Source organism: Ahaetulla prasina, chromosome 7 (assembly GCF_028640845.1).
Source record: "Ahaetulla prasina isolate Xishuangbanna chromosome 7, ASM2864084v1, whole genome shotgun sequence".
NCBI classification, from domain to species: domain Eukaryota; kingdom Metazoa; phylum Chordata; class Lepidosauria; order Squamata; family Colubridae; genus Ahaetulla; species Ahaetulla prasina.
The window spans coordinates 63141231-63159650 of record NC_080545.1 but is presented as its reverse complement, the minus strand read 5'-3'; the positions used below and the strand labels follow the sequence as shown (position 1 = coordinate 63159650).

The following is an 18420-nucleotide window of genomic DNA, read 5'->3' as shown; positions in this document are numbered from 1 at the left end:
AGTGATTACTGATTCACATTTCCCATGGATTGTCTTCTGCCTATGGAAGGGAAGCTTGGTAGATTCTAAATTTCGTAATTTGTATTTATTCCTTTGGTAGGCTATGTATAAAAACAAGCTGCAAAGATCTTTAAAAACACTTTTCCAATGATACATAAAAATATGATTTATATTATTATAACTCATTTGTATTATTTATTCATTTGCTAATTTTTTCTTATCCATGCTTCTTATGCCACATTTACATTTTTGAATCATAAGCATTAAATATTTGTTGTTCTTTTCAATAATGCATACTAATGCTTTAGAAACATAATTTCCAGGTTTGCTACAGTAAGCAAGCAAATCACAAATCTACTTAAAGCTGAATTTAACATTACTTGTTAAAGATATTTACTATATTCCAAGAATTAGGATTCTTTCAGTCACAATCTTATTCCTATTCAATTTAGCTGATTTTAAAATGTGATGTAAAATTATAAGCACATAAAAAGACAACAGCAGAAACAGCAGCAAATTTACTCAACAATTCTAAGCTTAGCAACATTTCCATTTAATCAAATTTCTTACTCTTCCCAAATCTATTGCAATGTTTACTTTCTATGTTTACACATACAATGGGAAATGATAGTTTGTGGGCTGGTTCAAATTTCTTCCATATTCTAAAAAATATGTCACATGTGATGTACTTTATAGGTATATAATTGACAGTACAATTGGCAGCGCAGACATGCCAAATGCTTCCAACGTCAGAACCAAGATACATATATACACAATTTTTTACTCCCATTAAATTTTCTGACAATGTACCTGTTCAAATATAAAAGCATGATAGGGTCTGTATTTGTATAGGTAGCCGATTATGTCAGCGTGCAGAAATGTGGACAACTACTACAGCCAGAAGTTGCAAGCACCCTGCTTTTTTACTGCACGGGGATTCAGAGCTGAGATGAATTTTTGTCAATCTCTGCCGGATCTTTCCAGGATAGGAAGGCTGGGAGGGAAACTCACAATCTTCACAATACCACCATGCTGGTAAGCGCATTTCTTAGCAATCTTTCCCCCTTTTGTGCTCCTGGGAAGCGATTTCACCAACTCTCTCACTCTCTCTCTCTCTCTCTCTCTCAGTAAGTAGCAGAGTTGCGAACGGGGCGAAGTGCAACCGAAGAGTGTAAGCTAATTAAGAAAAAGATACCCCACAAATATTTCCCACTTTTCTCCTTCGAGTCCTACGGTTGCTTTCGAGGGGAAAGCGGAGGCATCTATTTCTCGCCTCTCCTGCCGCGAAAGCGGGACTGCCTTTCCAAACCGAGGCGCCTCCCGGGAGAAGGAGCGGAAAAGGCAAACGGTTCTACGAAAAAAAAAGGCTCGCTCGGGGTCGCTATAGCAACGCTCTCCTCGTTGGAATTCACGGCCGCCGCCGCCGCCATCACAGGCCACGAGAGGGTGCCGAGGCCACGCCCTGGCAGCGCAGCGGTTTGACATTGCTGCGGGCTGGATGCTGAGGCTGAAACTGAAATTTAGCCATGCGAAGTTAGGGATTCCTCTTTGCCCGGCACTCGAGAATCAGCAGTTACGCATTGTACAGAGGTGAGAGAAGAGAACACAGTGGAAGTGTGCGCATCGCTGAGCTCGAATGAATCTAAGTGTGCGGGAGGTAACGGAAAAGCGTCGCAGGCAGTGGATTCCAAACCCCCCACGTTAAGGCGATAGCTTTATGAAGCCAAAGCAGATTGTCGTCTAATAGCATGCAAGATGTTGAATTCTTCATAATGCAAGTGAGATGGGGGAGGGAGGATGTGATGGATGGATTATGATCTGAGATAATTTCCAGACTCCTCTACTGAATCTTGAGCCATATAATCTTCCACGTTCAACCAAATAGGACTTAGGATGCCTTCAAGTTGCACTTTGGACTTTCTGTAGGGTTCCTGAAATAATTAAAAGTACACAGTTCTTGACCTGCTGAAAATGCCTCATTTTGATGTAATAAATCCATCTGTTTAATTGGATCAGTCTCCATCTAGCAGAAACTACCTAGAAACTATTTAACTAGTGTTTCTGCAGAGTTGATGATTTATTAAAGAGGAAAACTTTAGAGCAGTGTTGCTCAGTCTTGCAACAACTTTAACTGTGAACTTTAAATTCCCAGAATTTCCTGGAGAACTCTGGGAGTTGAAGTCCACATATCTTAAGAGTTACTTAGATTGAGAAACATTTCCTTAAAATATGCATCTGCATATTGCTTTCAATAGAAAAGAATATTTATTTATTTATTTATTTATTTATTTATTTATTTATTTATTTAATTGTTTGTCAACAAGTACAAGGAAACAAGTATCAGTATAGACATAGACATGGACACATGAAAAAATGGTAGCTAATGTTTGAACTGTGATGTCCTTGGTGCCTCTCTGAGCTTGGTTGTTTTCCTGCAGATGTTTCAATTAGGAACTACTAATTTTGATAAACAAGCTAACAGTAAACAAAAGTCTAATGAAGGAACCACCAAGAACACTTTCACCAACACTGACAGGGTAAGCCACTAGTATATAAATAAGAGAAAATCCCACTCCCTTCTAGCACTGAAGATGTTACCTATTTGGATAATGAAAGAAAGCAACCAAGCTCAAGAGAGCAACAAGGACCTACATTGCATCTGTGTTTTTAGCTTGAATCACAGATTTTATCAGCTATGAAACTGAGAAATTAAACTAAGGGTTATATTTCAGATGGAAGAATTATATACTCATCCTTGTACCAAAATACTTTTTTTTTTCAGGCAGAATAACTGCTTGCAGATACAATCATGTATTTTAGGCTGAATAAAATGGCTCTTTAAAGTTGGAATACTCTTTTAAAAAATACTCACCTTTCTCAGATGCTTTTCTGCCTGCCTTCTAACTGTAGCTTAAGTCCATCTTTAAAGGGCTTAGCTGTCACAGGGCCTTTCCCAAAATTGCACCTATATCAAGACAACAACCTTTCTTTTTTGTCTCGTCTTCATGACTATGTCTTTATCTCATCCTCTACCAGTATAAATAGATGAGGTAACCACCAGACTAGCAACCCTAAGTCCTTAGACTTTCTAGTCAGTTGCACCTTCAATGGATAATTATTCTTCATTTATGTTTTGCTCTCTAAGGATAACATTACGAGGAGGCAATGGAAATTACTGGCTTTTTCTTTACAAATATATTTAAAAATTAAGTTTTTATAGCATTATATAGTAGATTTTAAGAAATTTTACCAGACAGCAAAAGTGGTACAGAAGGGGCAGTCACTGTGTCATACATTTTCGTTTCTATGGATACATTTTAGTACACCTCACATGGCATAAAATAATAATTTAATAATAATAATTTATTACCTGTATGCATTGGCTGACTCCCAGCAACTCTGAGCAGTTAACAAATGATTTAAAACATTAAAAATAAGAAAACAAAACGGGTAAAGATGGCAGGATGACAAAAAGATAAAGATAAATTATAATTAAAACACAGTCAAATGAGAACTCAATCAATAAATGAAAGATGTGGAGAGATATTTATCCTTTCCTCAATTATAAACCCATTAATATAGTAATAATGAAATATTTAAATAGAAGTGAGAATATTACATAAGAGTCAGGGAAAACATATGATTTTAAGGATAGAACTGAGACTATAAGTGCAAGTGATTGATAATTATTAATATTTTTGGTGGGGAGTATTGCAGATAACTCTTAAGGATATTACAAGATTGTTCATGGGGCTATCTAGATATTTATGCAAAATATTTAGGTTGATATAAAATAAGACAGCTAATCATGATAATGACAGTACATATTTTACTTATTGGTTCCCAGTTTTCTTCCACTACAATTATGTCTTGGGGCTGCACTATGTGGAAGAACATCTGCGACATGTATTCCTTTTTAAATCCTAAAATCATAGAGTAAGGTCCTACTCCCAGTGTTTCAGGTTCCTATTTGGGTGGGTAATTTGAAGTAGGTACTCCAAGATAAGGAATACTGTTTTCAGAAGTGTCCATGTAGCGCCTGTTGAGTTACTGTTTCACCCTAGAGCTTTTTAATTTCCTAGAACTTCATCTGATATATAGTGCTTTTAATTAGTCTGTTTCAGTGGTATTTTAATGGTTGCTTCTTTAAACTGTACTTTTAATCTTTGATTTTTAATCATTTTATTTGTGTTTTTACAGTATGTTATACTACTATACTGAAAGCTTTCAATAGCTTCACTAACACGTTTTTAGAAATATTAACAAAGGAGGCTTTATATTTGCAGTGTTCAAGATTTTGATTATGTTTCAGCCTGTGGAGGAAAAATAAAGGGCCTGGTTTCAGAAGATTATGTCCGAAGATTCAAATAAGGACAAACAGTACATAGAACAATTAACCAGTGAAAATTACAACTCAGTATGTTTAACCTTCAGTTTGGTATATTCTTCTAACATTTAATTAATTAATTACTGGGCTTGTATGCACTTCAAATATAGCTGATTCTAAGCTATATAGTCCATTTATTTGTTAAAGGGAATATACAGTAGATAACTATTCCTCTCCTACTTGCATATTTCCTCATATGTATTTAAATTGTATTTGCCTAGCAGTAGATATCATAGCAATTATTTAAAAAATATACAGTGTGTACTTCCTTGCATTATCTGTGCAGGATTTTCTCCACATTACATTTTTTTACATCCAATTTTTTTTTTAAAAAAATGCAGTTTATAAAATCCAAACCTGCTAATCCCAAAATTGTACTGCCTCTTAGAGAAATGTATAGCATTTAAACTATTATAGAATTTCTGTAGCCATTCTCCTATCCAAGTGTCACATATCCAGACACAGAATAGTTTTCCATAAATAATTAACACATTTTCTTGTACTTAATAACTTTAGTAGAAAATAGAATCTATTCATATTTACTTCTTTACTACCATCATTTTTATGGTACCTCCACCCAAGTCTCAAGGCAGCTCATGATCTAATAGAGAGAATGAAATAATAAAGCAATGAACTTTACAAGACAGGATCATCTTTATAGCCTCATTAATAGGCCATAATATCAGTAGTCTTCTTCAACCCAAATGATAAAATGTTGCAGGGGAAGGAGCTGACATTGAGAAGGTCTGCTTCTAGACCAGGAGTGTCAAACTTGCATCATGTTGGCAGCATCATGTGACATATTGGGACGTTTTTCCCCTTTGCAAAACTGGGCATGGGCGTGGTCAGTATGTGATGCATCTGACCCATGGGCCGCAAGTTTGACAGCCCTATTGTAGACCTTCAACCTCCTAACATCTAAGAAAGTAACCTCAACTAGTCCTCTCAGCCTGTTCATACCAGATGGGCAAAATCTACCAGATGGGCAAAATCAAATACAGTACTTCAGAGACAGAAATCTTAATTCATACTAAACTTGCCTTACCAAATAATATAAGATGTGTTGAATTACTCCCCCTCCCACGTCTATGAGATGCTGAGACTACTGTGAAATGAATTGTAATCTATTGTATACAATGAAAAGATACGCACAGTTTGGTTTAAGTACCGTATTACTCTCTGCTTTGATCTCTAGCAATCCATGCTGTGTTCTTTACCAAATGTACAGTAGGATTAACACAGGGGTGCTATTCAGTAGGTTCTGACAGGTTCTGGAGAACCAGTAGCGGAAATTTTGAGTAGTTCAGAGAACTGGCAAATGCCACTTCTGGCTGGCCCAGAGTGGGGTGGGAATGGAGATTTTGCAATATCCTTCCCCCAGGAGTGGGGAGGGAATGGAGATTTTGCAGTATTCTTCCCTGCCATGCCCACCAAGCCACATCACACCACCAAGCCATGGCCACAGAACCGGTAGTAAAAGAATTTGAACTCCACCACTGGATTAATCTTATTTCTTTATTTAGAAAACTTATTATAGAAACCTCTATAACTGTCTGGTTTGGTTCTTCAACCCAACAAGACAGATACAGACTTCAGAGGATAATTAGAACTGCAGAAAAAACAATTACTACCAACCTGCCTTCCATTGAGGACCTGTATACTGCACGAGTCAAAAAGAGAGCTGTGAAAATATTTATATACCCCTCACATCCTGGACATAAATTGTTTCAACTCCTACCCTCAAAACGACGCTATAGAGCACTGCACACGAGAACAATTCACACAAGAACAATTTTTTCCCCAAACACCATCACTCTGCTAAACAAATAATTCTCTCAACACTGTCAAACTATTTACTAAGTCTGCATTACTATTACTAGTAATCTTCTCATCGTTCCTGTCACCCATCTCCTCCCACTTATGACTATATGACTGTAACTTGTTGCTTGTATCCTTAGGATTTATATTGTTTCCTAGTATGATTTGATTGCTTATTTGTACCCTCTGACTATCATTAAATGTTGTATCTTATTCTTGATGAATGTATCTTTTCATTTTATGTACACTGAGAACATATGCACCAAAGACAAATTCCTTGTGTGTCCAATCACACTTGGCCAATAAAGAATTCTATCTATTCTATTAATTATTCTATAATTCTATTCTTATATGACCACTTTATACATGATAATCCTAGGCAGCTCACAATAACACTCAGTAGATATATAGCTAATAGAGCAATACATTTCTATAAGAGTCCCACAACATGTTTATATGCCACAACTTCCAAACAACTTTATATTTATAACTAGATTAACTGGTTTCACTTCCATCCTAGCCTGGGAAAAGAATCAAATCTTCATTGCTCTCTAGAAAGCTAATAAGGTGGGAGCCCTCTGAATCTCAAAGGGGAGATTTTTCAAAAGGGTTGGGACTAACATGAAAACATGTCTGAGATCACACCAGATGGCAACTTTTAAGAGAAAGGACTGGAGCAGATTCACCCTATTTGATGCCATAGGACAGGTCATCCTGGTAGTTCAGGATGCCTAATAATATGCATATTTTCCATATTGTATTCCAAAGTCCTGAATCTATTTTTCTTTTCACCTTATTTTTTTTAGTTTTGTCCTACAAAATTAATAATTAAGCATTAATTTTCTATTAATAGTTATTTTTAACCAAATCGCTAATTTTCATTTTGCAGAAAAGAATCATATTTTCTCTTTTATTTTATTTGTATTTTAGGATGAGGATTCCTTTATCCCATACGTAGCAGAAGATCTTGAGCAGTGTGCATTTGTTGCAGGTCTGAATAGTTCGATTTCTTGCAAATTGAGGGTACATATACATTATATGGGTAATATTAAAAATGAATTGCCGTGTAGCTGTAACAAAAGGTTGGTATACATAATGCCTTCTAAATATGTTGGAACACATCTGAAGAAATTGTGTTCACTTTTTTTGTGGATGAATTATCTATTATACTAAGAAATAACATGCTGAAAAACGTATCTATATGCTCATCATAACTGGAATTTAATTAGCAGCCCAGAAAAGGAATTAAGAAAGTGTATTCTACATATGTTAAGTTCTACAAGATGATAAGAAAATATATCTAATTCTAGTTTACACAACATTTACTGTCTTGCCATACTTTTCAAGGTTTACAAAGTATTCTTGCTTTGACCGTGTCCATCGTCTCCTTCATGCATTGCCTCTTCTTCATTAAATTTCTTCTCTCTCAGTTTTTCAGGAAATTATCAACCCGATTTAATTATGAAGGTTCTTGGTTGTCCCCTTCTCTTAACTCATTAACTCTGTAAATATTTGTTTTCGAACTTGGTTTATTCTCTCTTTATGACCAAACTATCTCAGCATAATTATTTCTAGTTTACGTATTCATTTAGCTTTCATTCGCTCCTGAATGTTGTTATTTTATTGTTTATACTTGTTAAGTACACCTTTCCTATTGCATTAACTTGCTGTTTTAATTTTTCTGACATACCTAATTTCCAGTGGACTGAGAGTAGAAGTTTGTTCTGCTTCATTCAGCAAGCATTTATTCCTTGCAAAAACCATGTACCGGTCATTTCTGCTTTTTGCCAGCATTTGTACAACTTCAGACTTCCCCAATTGTTTTCTTACCTTAATCAAACATTTCAGCAAGGTGTAAACATTCATTTATTTCATCTAATTTTAGCATTTATGTAGCATGCGGAATCATTCACTACATGTTCCCTGACAAAAACTAATTACAATAGTCTTTGATACATTAATTTTCAGAGTTACGTGTCTTGTTATAAATTTATATCACCCAAGTTCTGAAAAACAACACGAATGTACAACTGAACCCATCCATACTACCCTATACAACGCTGTCACAAATCTAGGTCTTGAACAACTAGTAACTAACAATACAAGAAACAACAACTGCCTTGACCTCATCTTCTGCAACAACACAAACTCAATTTATGGACTACAAATAAAAGAACCCTTTTCCAACAGTGACCACAGCATGATAGACTTTTGTCTCAATATACGCCCTTACAAAAATCATCATCAAATAGTATTCCAAACTACAATTTCAAAAAAGCCAACTATGACCTTATAAACACCTACCTCTCATTTCTTGACTGGCAAAATCTATTCTCATCCTGTATCACTGCTGAAGACCGCTACAGAGTTTTCCTACTTGAAATCAATAGAGTCATTAAACTCTACGTACCACAAACCACCACAAAAATAAAAAAAAACAAATTACCCATATCAATAAAAAAGCTTCAATTCAAAAAAAAATCCCTTTGGAGAAAAAACAAAAAGGGACATGTAGCTAATTTCTAAAATCGATACAGAGATATATGCAACCAAATGAAAATTGAATGCACCAATTACCACACCAAGCAAGAAGAAGACCTTCTGCGCACAAATTCCAATCGTGCTTTTTATAATTTTGTGAACAACAAACTTAATGACTCGAGATTTATCCCACCGCTAAAAGAATCTAACAGCAAAGAAAATAATGATGAAACAGTTAAAGCAAACCTCTTTAACACATTCTTCGGCTCAGTCTCTGTTAACAGTAATGGCTCATACCCGACATTCCCCAACCGCACCAACAACGACCTAATACATATAGATTTCACTGAAGAAAATGTTGAAAAAGCTCTTCGCAAACTGAAACCATCCATAGGACCTGATGGACTATGTGCATACGTCTTAAAAAAGCTTTCCACTAATATGGCAGAACCCCTAAGCATAATCTTTGGAAAAGCCTTCATGACCAGTTCCCTTCCCAAACTTTGGTCACTAGCCACGGTCATCCCTGTCTTCAAAAAAGGAGACCTTAGCTTGGTTGAAAATTACAGACCAATCTCTCTATGCTGCTTCACCTACAAAGTTATGGAATCTATCATCCACCAATCCATTACCCTCCACCTAGAAACAAACAATCTACTCTCTAATAAATAATTTGGTTTCAGAAAAAACTATCATGTAACTTACAACTTCTTCACTGCAAAAACATATGGACTACAAATCTTGATCAAGGCAAAACAATAGATGCAATTTATATAGACTTCTGTACTCAGTGGTATATGACAAACTTCTCCTAAAACTAAAATCCTACGGCATCTCCAGACCCGTCCACAATTGGATAACTGCGTTCCTGTCAAACAGACAACAAGTAGTCAAAATAGGCAGTGCCCTATCAAATCCTGTTCCTGTCAATAGCGGCATTCCCCAAGGCAGTGTTCTTGGACCAACACTCTTCATATTATACATTAATGATCTCAGTGACCATATTAAAAGTAATTGTGTTCTTTTTGCTGATGATGTCAAACTATTTAACACTACCAACAATACAGCTACCCTTCAAAAAGACCCTGACTTTGTGTCAGAATGATCAAAAACTTGGCAACTCCAAATCTCAACCAACAAATGCTCTGTCTTTTGGAAAAAAAATCTAAACACTAAATACAAATTCGATAGACATTACCTTACAGATGACCCCCACCCTGTTAAAGACCTTGGAATTTTCATATCCAATGATCTAAGTCCAAAGCCCACTGCAACTACATCGCAAAAAAGGCTTTAAGAGTTGTAAACCTAATCTTATGTAGCTTCTTCTTCAGAAACACTACACTACTAACCAGAGCTTATAAAACATTTCTAGACCAATTCTTGAATACAGCTCGCCTGTCTGGAACCCATACCACATTTCAGACATCAATACAATTGAACGTGTCCAGAAATATTTTACAAGAAGAGTTCTCCACTCCTCTGATTACAACAAAATACCTTATGCCACCAGACTTGAAATCTTGGGTTTAGAAAACTTAGAACTCCGCCGCCTTCGACAGGACCTGTTTAACTCATAGAATCATCTATTGCAATGTCCTTCCTGTTGAAGACTACTTCAGCTTCAATCACAACAATACAAGAGCAAACAATAGATTTAAACTTAATGTTAACCGCTTCAATCTTGATTGCAGAAAATATGACTTCTGTAACAGAGTTATTAATGCTTGGAACACACTACCTGACTCTGTGGTCTCTTCTCAAAATCCCCAAAGCTTTAACCAAAAACTGTCTATTATTGACCTCACACCATTCCTAAGAGGTCTGTAAGGGGCGTGCATGAGAGCACAAACGTGCCTACCATTCCTGTCCTATTGTTTCCTTTCATTATATCCAATTAATATAGTTATTACATACTTATGCTTATATATATGCTTATATATTATATAGTTATTTTCATGCTTATGCTTATATATACTGTTGTGACAAAATAAATTAAAATAAAATAAAATAAATCATCTGCATTAAGAGATACATGTACACATTTCCAACCAATACACCTCTAATTTGTCAGACTCCAAAAGTCAAGAAAGGCACACACAAGTTCTTTCCTTTATCATTCTTCTCCTATAGACAGAAATCTTGCCAAACTAAAGCAGACTACTTGCACCATTAAAATATACTCTGAAAACTCCTAGGGAGAAATTGTTTTAATTCCCTCTCCCACACAAACTTAGTTTTCTTTTGTTCCTCTGGAATGCACTCCCTCCGTCCTGGGAATCTGGGCTACATTCCACCACAAATGTCACCAAAAGCATTCTGACTATATTTAATTATAAATACATTGAAAACTATCACATATCACATTCACTACATTCAGTTACCTTCACCTCCATTGTTACACAAAACTTTCCAAAATTCAACCTTATTATTATTACATATTTTATCTGAGTAAACACATGCACAATTAATTTCCTTTCTCACATTGCTACATTTCTCAGTGACTTGCTGAAAAATAAAAAACATGGCTTGTAGACACACACCCTGTCTCCCATAAAATGTTCTTTCCAACGTTCCATTATTTCAGTTTATCACTTTTAATTCCATTCACTGCTCATTCAGAATATTGCAAATCAGTCATCTTTATTTTTCCATTGCCACTGTGCAATTCTCGCCAAACTATGGATTCTTTCAAATATACCCCCATCAAACTAGATTATACCATATAAATGTCTAACCCTTCACTCAAAGTCAAGTCTTATAAATTCTGCTTTTGTTTTGTGGAACAGTTTCTGTTGCTATTTTGGCTAATTTGCCGCTTTTGCAAAGTTTGCAGTATGCCACAGTCATAAATAATATTTTTATTTGGGATATAGAGATGAGATATAAGAGATATAAGATTCTTGATTTGTTTGAGCAATATAATTCCAAGATTAAAAAACTCTTAAAACTAACAAAAGAAGAATTTATTACTGTCTAAGATCAGATCCTGAAAATCAAATGCAATCTGCCACAACATCACATTGAATAACTTACTTCTTTTGTCAGATATGAATGTGGAGGAGGTTTATAGCATTTAACAATCATATAAGTGATTTTGGGGCACTTAAGTTTTAGGAAAAAGATTTAAATTCTATTAGTCAGATCAATTTATTTCTGTTTATTCATGTTTATGTATTAAGTGCTGAGTTAAGTGTGAGAACATAAATCTTTGAAAAATTTGTATTTCAGAAAAATAGGTAGTTGTTTGATTGCAGAGGGAAGGGTATTGAAGCATCAAGCTCAAAATTGATCAGTAATCAACACATGAACATATTTGTCTTACAGATTCTTTTTGTGATCAACTTTTGCCACGAACCACACAGATTTTATTGGAATATAACTCTGGAAAATGGGTGCCACGACTTCGTGAACCACGAGATTTATATGGCCTTTCTTCTACAGGAGATCTTCACTTAGTACGCTGGCCACATCAGTATGAAGTTATCAGAGAAAAAATTAAGCATATTGGTAAATAATAATTTAACCTTTTCTAATGCGACGTTTATTGATAGGTCACAAAGAAATAATATTCCCAATAAAGCACTTTCTGACTTGCTGCAATCACTTACTGTAAATATTTTTTCTTGATTCATCACTTTGCATTGATGCAATTAATTCAGCTTTCAAATTTAAATGTAAAGAAATGCAAAACTCCATTATAGGAGATTGGACATATTAAAAGAAATGAACAATTTTAACAATTGGCTATTCAACTACATCAAGCCTAAAATTGTATATATTGTTCTTGTCAGCGGAACAATCCCCATCCTCAGTTACAGTTCTATAGTGGTTGGAAGAGGATAGGATTGCAATTGTGTCTATTTGGATAATCCAATGATATATTCATGAATGTGTTATTGCACTGTGATTTGATCAACTTAACGTTTCTTTGAATTAATTTGCAATGGCAGTGAAAAACTGAAGTTAGACATGCGGATGGGTTTAAAGAATTGCAGTAGATAACAGCAGAGACTTCATGATGACACAAGCATTTTCTATGATCACCAACCCTAATTTCCTTGCTCTGAGGGCTTTTTTAAGAGTGAAGCATTTGCTCCAAAGGGTGACTGAGATAAGGAGAGACATCTAGAGAGATAGAATGTAATGCCATGGTTTTAGACTTACCATCTCAGGCAGCAGGCCTCCCCTCCAAAGGGAACTGATCTTGGCAAAATAGAATACTATATGAATACTTTGTTTTGGGTATCTTCTTTTAATTTAATTTTAGATACAGCAAGTGGGAAAAATCAAAATTAATTTTATACTCTTAAGATGACAAGCCTGATCTTTTATTTTGAAGACTTGTCTGCCTTTTTGAATCTCCATTTTTGTTGTGATTATAGGCCATATTCAAGAACAGATAGTAGTTTTTAGCCAACCTTGATAACTGATCTTGAGAAGCTAAGAAAAGCCAGAATCTGTTGAATATTTTGATTGTGAACACCAGGAAATTTCAGAACTGTAGATGGGGGAATTTTCTACATTGAAGCAATTAGTGGCAAATTGTTTCCTTATTATTGCCAACTAAATGATATGAAAGTGTCTGTCTATGTACTAGAAATTGTGTTGGAAAGAAATTTCTTTTTGTTTCAGGTTGTATAGAACTTTAACAAAAAGAATTGTGCAGGGTTTTTTTTTCTGCTAAAGTCTTGAGTTCCTCTGATGGCACCTTCTGGCAGAAGAAGTCTTCTGCTATTTAAAATAAAATTGAATAACTTGAAGGTAGGTTACATAAACCTACTAATTGTGGCAACCCCCATATATAACAAAGGAAGCATGTACATAAACTTTTATGCTAACATATTTTTATTGGAATGGTCACTCAGTTTAGAAGCTCTTGTGGCATGATAGAATATTCTACCAGTACAAATACACTTGATTTTTTAACTGGTCACCCTATTCATATATATATGTGTGCGTGTGTGTATGTAGGTCTTTGGTTACATACATACAAACACCCGCGAAAACCTCAGGAAACACACACACACACACACACACACATATATGTATGTATGTATGTACACATACATACATACATACATACATACCCTTGATTCTGGATAGAGTTGGAGTGGCTGAATGGAGCTGAGCATTTGCTGGCCGGACGCCCTTTCTAATGCCTACATGGAGTTCGCACCAGATGTTTTCTCTTTGCACCCTGGGAGAGAAAAACATCTGCTGCTACCTAGGATTAAACTCTCAATCTTCCAAGTAGGAGACAAACATCTTCACCACTAGGCCACCATACCACTCACCTGATTCCTATAATTATTTTTATAAATTTTCTTCCTAGTTCTAATAAAGTATCAACATTGATGTTATTCTATAACTAGTTAACAATATAAGGAAGAACGTTACCTAACAAGAATTTTATCATAACTGCTCACTAAAATTCTGTTGCTCAGGTTATAAAGTATATTTCCATTTTTGTAGCATAAGAAGAAACACAGTTTTTGAATAGTTGATTAAAAAGTGGTGTTAATTTAATAAAGCATAACAAAAAGTTTAAAGGAAAAAAGAAAATATAACAACTAAATGTAAATGTTCTGTACAAAATTTTACACAAGTATATAATTACTATGTATTTCAATATATAATTACTATATTTTGTTACGGTTTTAAAAATTTCTACAGGTTTTGTTAAAAAATCTGAATGGGAATATAATTAAAATAATTGATTAAAATATATTAAAGCTACTTATAAAATACAGATGAAAGTAATAATGAAACCATAATAAAAATAAATACAACAAGGTCGTAGTTGCAGAGCTGTATGCACCCGTGTTTCCCTGAAAATAAAACCGGGTCTTATTTTCTTTTGGGGCACAAAATAAGAATTAGGGCTTATTTTGGGGGGGGTGTCTTTCCCTGCCCCCATGTACAGGAGGCCCACTTTTGCTTGCTCGTGGCGAGGCAGGAGGCTGCGTGGCATCGCCGCCGCTATGAGGCAAAGAAGTGGAGCTGCCCCATGTGCCCAGCACCACCTTACCACAAGGTCCCTTCAGCCAGGACATGCACACCCTGACACCTGCTTCACCGCCATGGCACCAGCACACCACTCAGCCTCCTGCTTTGTTGCAGGCACAAGCAAGCAGAAGAAGTGGGCCGGCGGCCATGTGGGCTCCGGTTGCACATGGCTGCTGGTGCTGCCACCATAAGGCAGGTGTCAGGGCATGGCCTGGCTGAGGGGGCCCTGAGGTAAGCCAGTGCAGGGTGCATGGGGCAGCTCAATCATCCCCCACCTTGCCTCGTGGCCGTGGCACCACGCGCAATCTGACGGAATGGGTGGGCAGCTGGCTGCGCAGATTCTTCAGTAGGGTTTATTTTGGGGGTAGGGCTTATATTAGGCGCAAGCGTAAAAAAGCATGCTAGGTCTCATTTTCGGGATAGGTCTTATTTTTGGGAAACAGGATATTAGTTCTTTGGATTCCAAGAACAGTATAGGTTACAAATCTAGTGGTTATCTACTGCAGAAAAGAAATAATAAAATAGCAGACTACTGCACATATTTCAGTGTTGAAGGCTTATATTTGAATTATAGGCAAGGCTGTTTTTGAAAAGATAAAATGAAGGGCCATCAATATGTCTTTTTTATTTAAAAAAACTAAGCTAATCATCTTCTTATAAGCAGGAATAAAAATATCCTGCCCTTTGCACCTTAAATAGAATAGAATAGAATTTTTATTGGCCAAGTGTGATTGGACACACAAGGAATTTGTCTTGGTGCATATGCTCTCAGTGTACATAAAAGAAAAGATACGTTCATCAAGGTACAACATTTACAACACAATTGATGGTCAATATATCAATATAAATCATAAGGATTGCCAGCAACAAGTTATAGTCATACAGTCATAAATGGAAAGAGATTGGTGATGGGAACTATGAGAAGATTAATAGTAGTGCAGATTCAGTAAATAGTTTGACAGTGTTGATGGAATTATTTGTTTAGCAGAGTGATGGCCTTCGGGAAAAAACTGTTCTGGTGTCTAGTTGTTCTGGTGTGCAGTGCTCTATAGCATCGTTTTGAGGGTAGGAGTTGAAACAGTTTATGTCCAGGATGCGAGGGGTCTGTAAATATTTTCACGGCCCTCTTCTTGATTTGTGCAGTATACAGGTCCTCAGTGGAAGGCAGGTTGGTAGCAATTATTTTTTCTGCAGTTCTAATTATCCTCTGAAGTCTGTGTTTTTCTTGTTGGGTTGCAGAACCGAACCAGACAGTTATAGAGGTGCAAATGACAGACTCAATAATTCCTCTGAATTGTTTTTGTTTTTTAACACATCATTTTAAAGCTATTTTCTTTCTTTTTCTTTCCAGAATGGATTCCATCTCATCCGGAGCCTCTCTATAATCCCACAGGTTTAGAGATCGAGCCTCCATGTCTAGATCCAGGGGAAGGTGCTGTCGTGTATTTAGCAGATGAAGGTTTGACCAGATTTTATTGAGAACACACATATAACTTAATTATTTACATCTTTATTGTACAAAGTAATTTTAAAATAGAATTCTACAATGCAAATTCTAATACAAAAGACAAAAAAAGCTCTAAAATTTAGAATCCTAAATTTTAGCAGCATAATTTTTGTAACAGTAAATGTACAACTCACAGCATTTTCGATAATCCATACCACAATTCTTTTAAAGTATATCAGTTTTAATAAGTTAATTTTCTTTCTGCCAGAATTGCTTCTTTTCTTTGGTTATCCTTTTAGTTAATGTAACAGATTATTCATTTTTAAAAGGTTTCATTGTGCCAAGTAATAGGATCAGGGTTTTTGAAGATAATTCATACCCTATTATCTCCTTAAGAGTTTAATCCAATCAGAACTGTGGCTCTGTTCCCTTTCCTTCCATCCTCTCTCCTCCCTTCATCTCCCCCTTCCCATTTTTAAGCATCCTTAGGATAGTGCTCTCTTATATAGTGCTCTCTTGGCTACATTTACCTTTCTGTCATTGTTCTTACTGCTTCACTGAAATGATTTTAAATTTTCGATTTTTGAAGGATGAGAGAATAAAAGAGTAGTGGTGAAGATATGTGTTAACACAATTATGGCTAAGGATGCTAATCAGTTTCATAAACAACCACATTCTGCTTTAATCATTCAAGTATTTTGTTTTTAAGCACTTGGCTTGAATAGAAAAATTGCATTTTCGATTGAATGCAGTGAAATATCTCCTTAGCTTTTCCTGTCTATCTTCTACTCCCCCATGAATTACTGTATGTCTAGAGCCCGATTTCTTGAAGTTCTTTTTTTCCCCTTGCAGAACCTTTATTAATCTAGAAGACTTTCCTTGTTTCCAACTAATACAGTCCTGAGATTTCTTTTGCCAAATGAGCCCGCAATACTTGCTGATGTCATCAATCCATCTTGTTTTAGGTCTCTTTTGTGGACACTTTTTATCAGAGTGGAATCCATTTTATGACTGCTTTGATCCACTTGGCGTCAGTTCTTCTTGCTATGTGATCAGTCCATTTCCATTGCAATTCTTTTACTCTCTGGATGATATCAGATACTTGCATTTGTTCTTTAATCCATGTGCAGTTCTTTCTGTCTTGTCTTGTAATGCCAAGGATGTATCTTTTCATGGCTCTTTGGGCCACTTGTACTTTTGTATCAATTGTGAGGTTAGTGTCTGTGTTTCACTGGCATATGTTAGAGCAGGTAGCACACACTGATTGAAAACTTATCTCTTCAGGCAGAGGGGAAGGTTGTTCTTGAAAATTATGCTTAGCTTGCCAAATGTCTGCCAACTACATTTAACTCATTTAATTTTAATTAATTAATTAATTGTTGTAATTAATTAAATGTAATTAATTTAATTAATTACATTTAATTTCCTTTATTGTATTGCCTTCTATTGAGATTCATATATGTAGTGGTCTACATGTCTAATTCTTCTCCAGATATAATTTTTCTTTCTTTCGTGAATTTATTAAATATAACCTGGCTCTTTTTCAACTTTACTATTTTTTTTAAATAATTTTTATTTCCATTTTCCAACATCATATTTATGTACAAACTATTATCCATCATTAATCATTATTTTTTATTTATTACTGATTCAGGCCTGCCACTTCCTTTCTTCACAACCTCCCTCTCTACCCTTCCCCCCCTCCTCCCCCTTCCCCCCCCCCCGACTTCCCAGAGCAAATACCGGGTATTATGACCAACAATCACAAGCTAAAATATACAAAACATACATAAACTCCCACCCTCAAAAATTTAAAACTCTAAATCCCCTCACAATAAAAATAAAGAGATAAGAAAGAATAAGAAAAAAGAAAAAAGACAAGAAACAATACCAACTTCACATATTACTTCTTCTTACAATCCATTTTTAAAATTGATCCATCTTCTCAAATTCAAATTTTTCCCCCCTTATATACTCCTTCAAATTTCACAAGTCCATTTCTTGAATTACAGTCCATCTTTCCCGAACTCAAATTTTCATCAGTTATATATTTCTTCAATTGTCGTAACATTTAATGTCCGTTCTTCTTACAGCTCATTTTAAAAATTAGTCCATCTTCTCAAATTCAAATTTTTTTCTCCCACTTGAATATTTCTTCAAATTTCATAAGTCCATTTCTTAAATTACGATCCAGCTTCTCGAACTCAAATACTCATCACTTATATCTTTCTTCAATTGTCATAACATTTAATGTCCAATCTTCCAATACTACTCCATC

At 35.5% G+C, this 18420-nt stretch overlaps 1 protein-coding gene across 7 annotated transcripts in view; it reads left to right on the top strand.

The window, feature by feature from the left end:
* Positions 1-258: 258 nt before the first annotated feature.
* The window catches only part of AGBL3 (AGBL carboxypeptidase 3), a 55120-nt gene continuing 36958 nt past the window's right edge, over positions 259-18420 (top strand). For 4 of the 7 annotated variants that reach the window (XM_058191794.1, XM_058191791.1, XM_058191793.1 and 1 more), the window contains exons 1-4: positions 259-4417; positions 7136-7196; positions 12014-12196; positions 16047-16154. In XM_058191794.1, the coding sequence (XP_058047777.1) occupies positions 4352-4417; positions 7136-7196; positions 12014-12196; positions 16047-16154 (418 nt within the window). In that variant the 5' untranslated portion in view covers positions 259-4351. Of the gene's footprint in view, positions 4418-7135; positions 7288-12013; positions 12197-16046; positions 16155-18420 lie in introns of all 7 variants that reach the window. The other 3 variants (XM_058191789.1, XM_058191790.1, XM_058191792.1) reach the window with 3 other exon arrangements.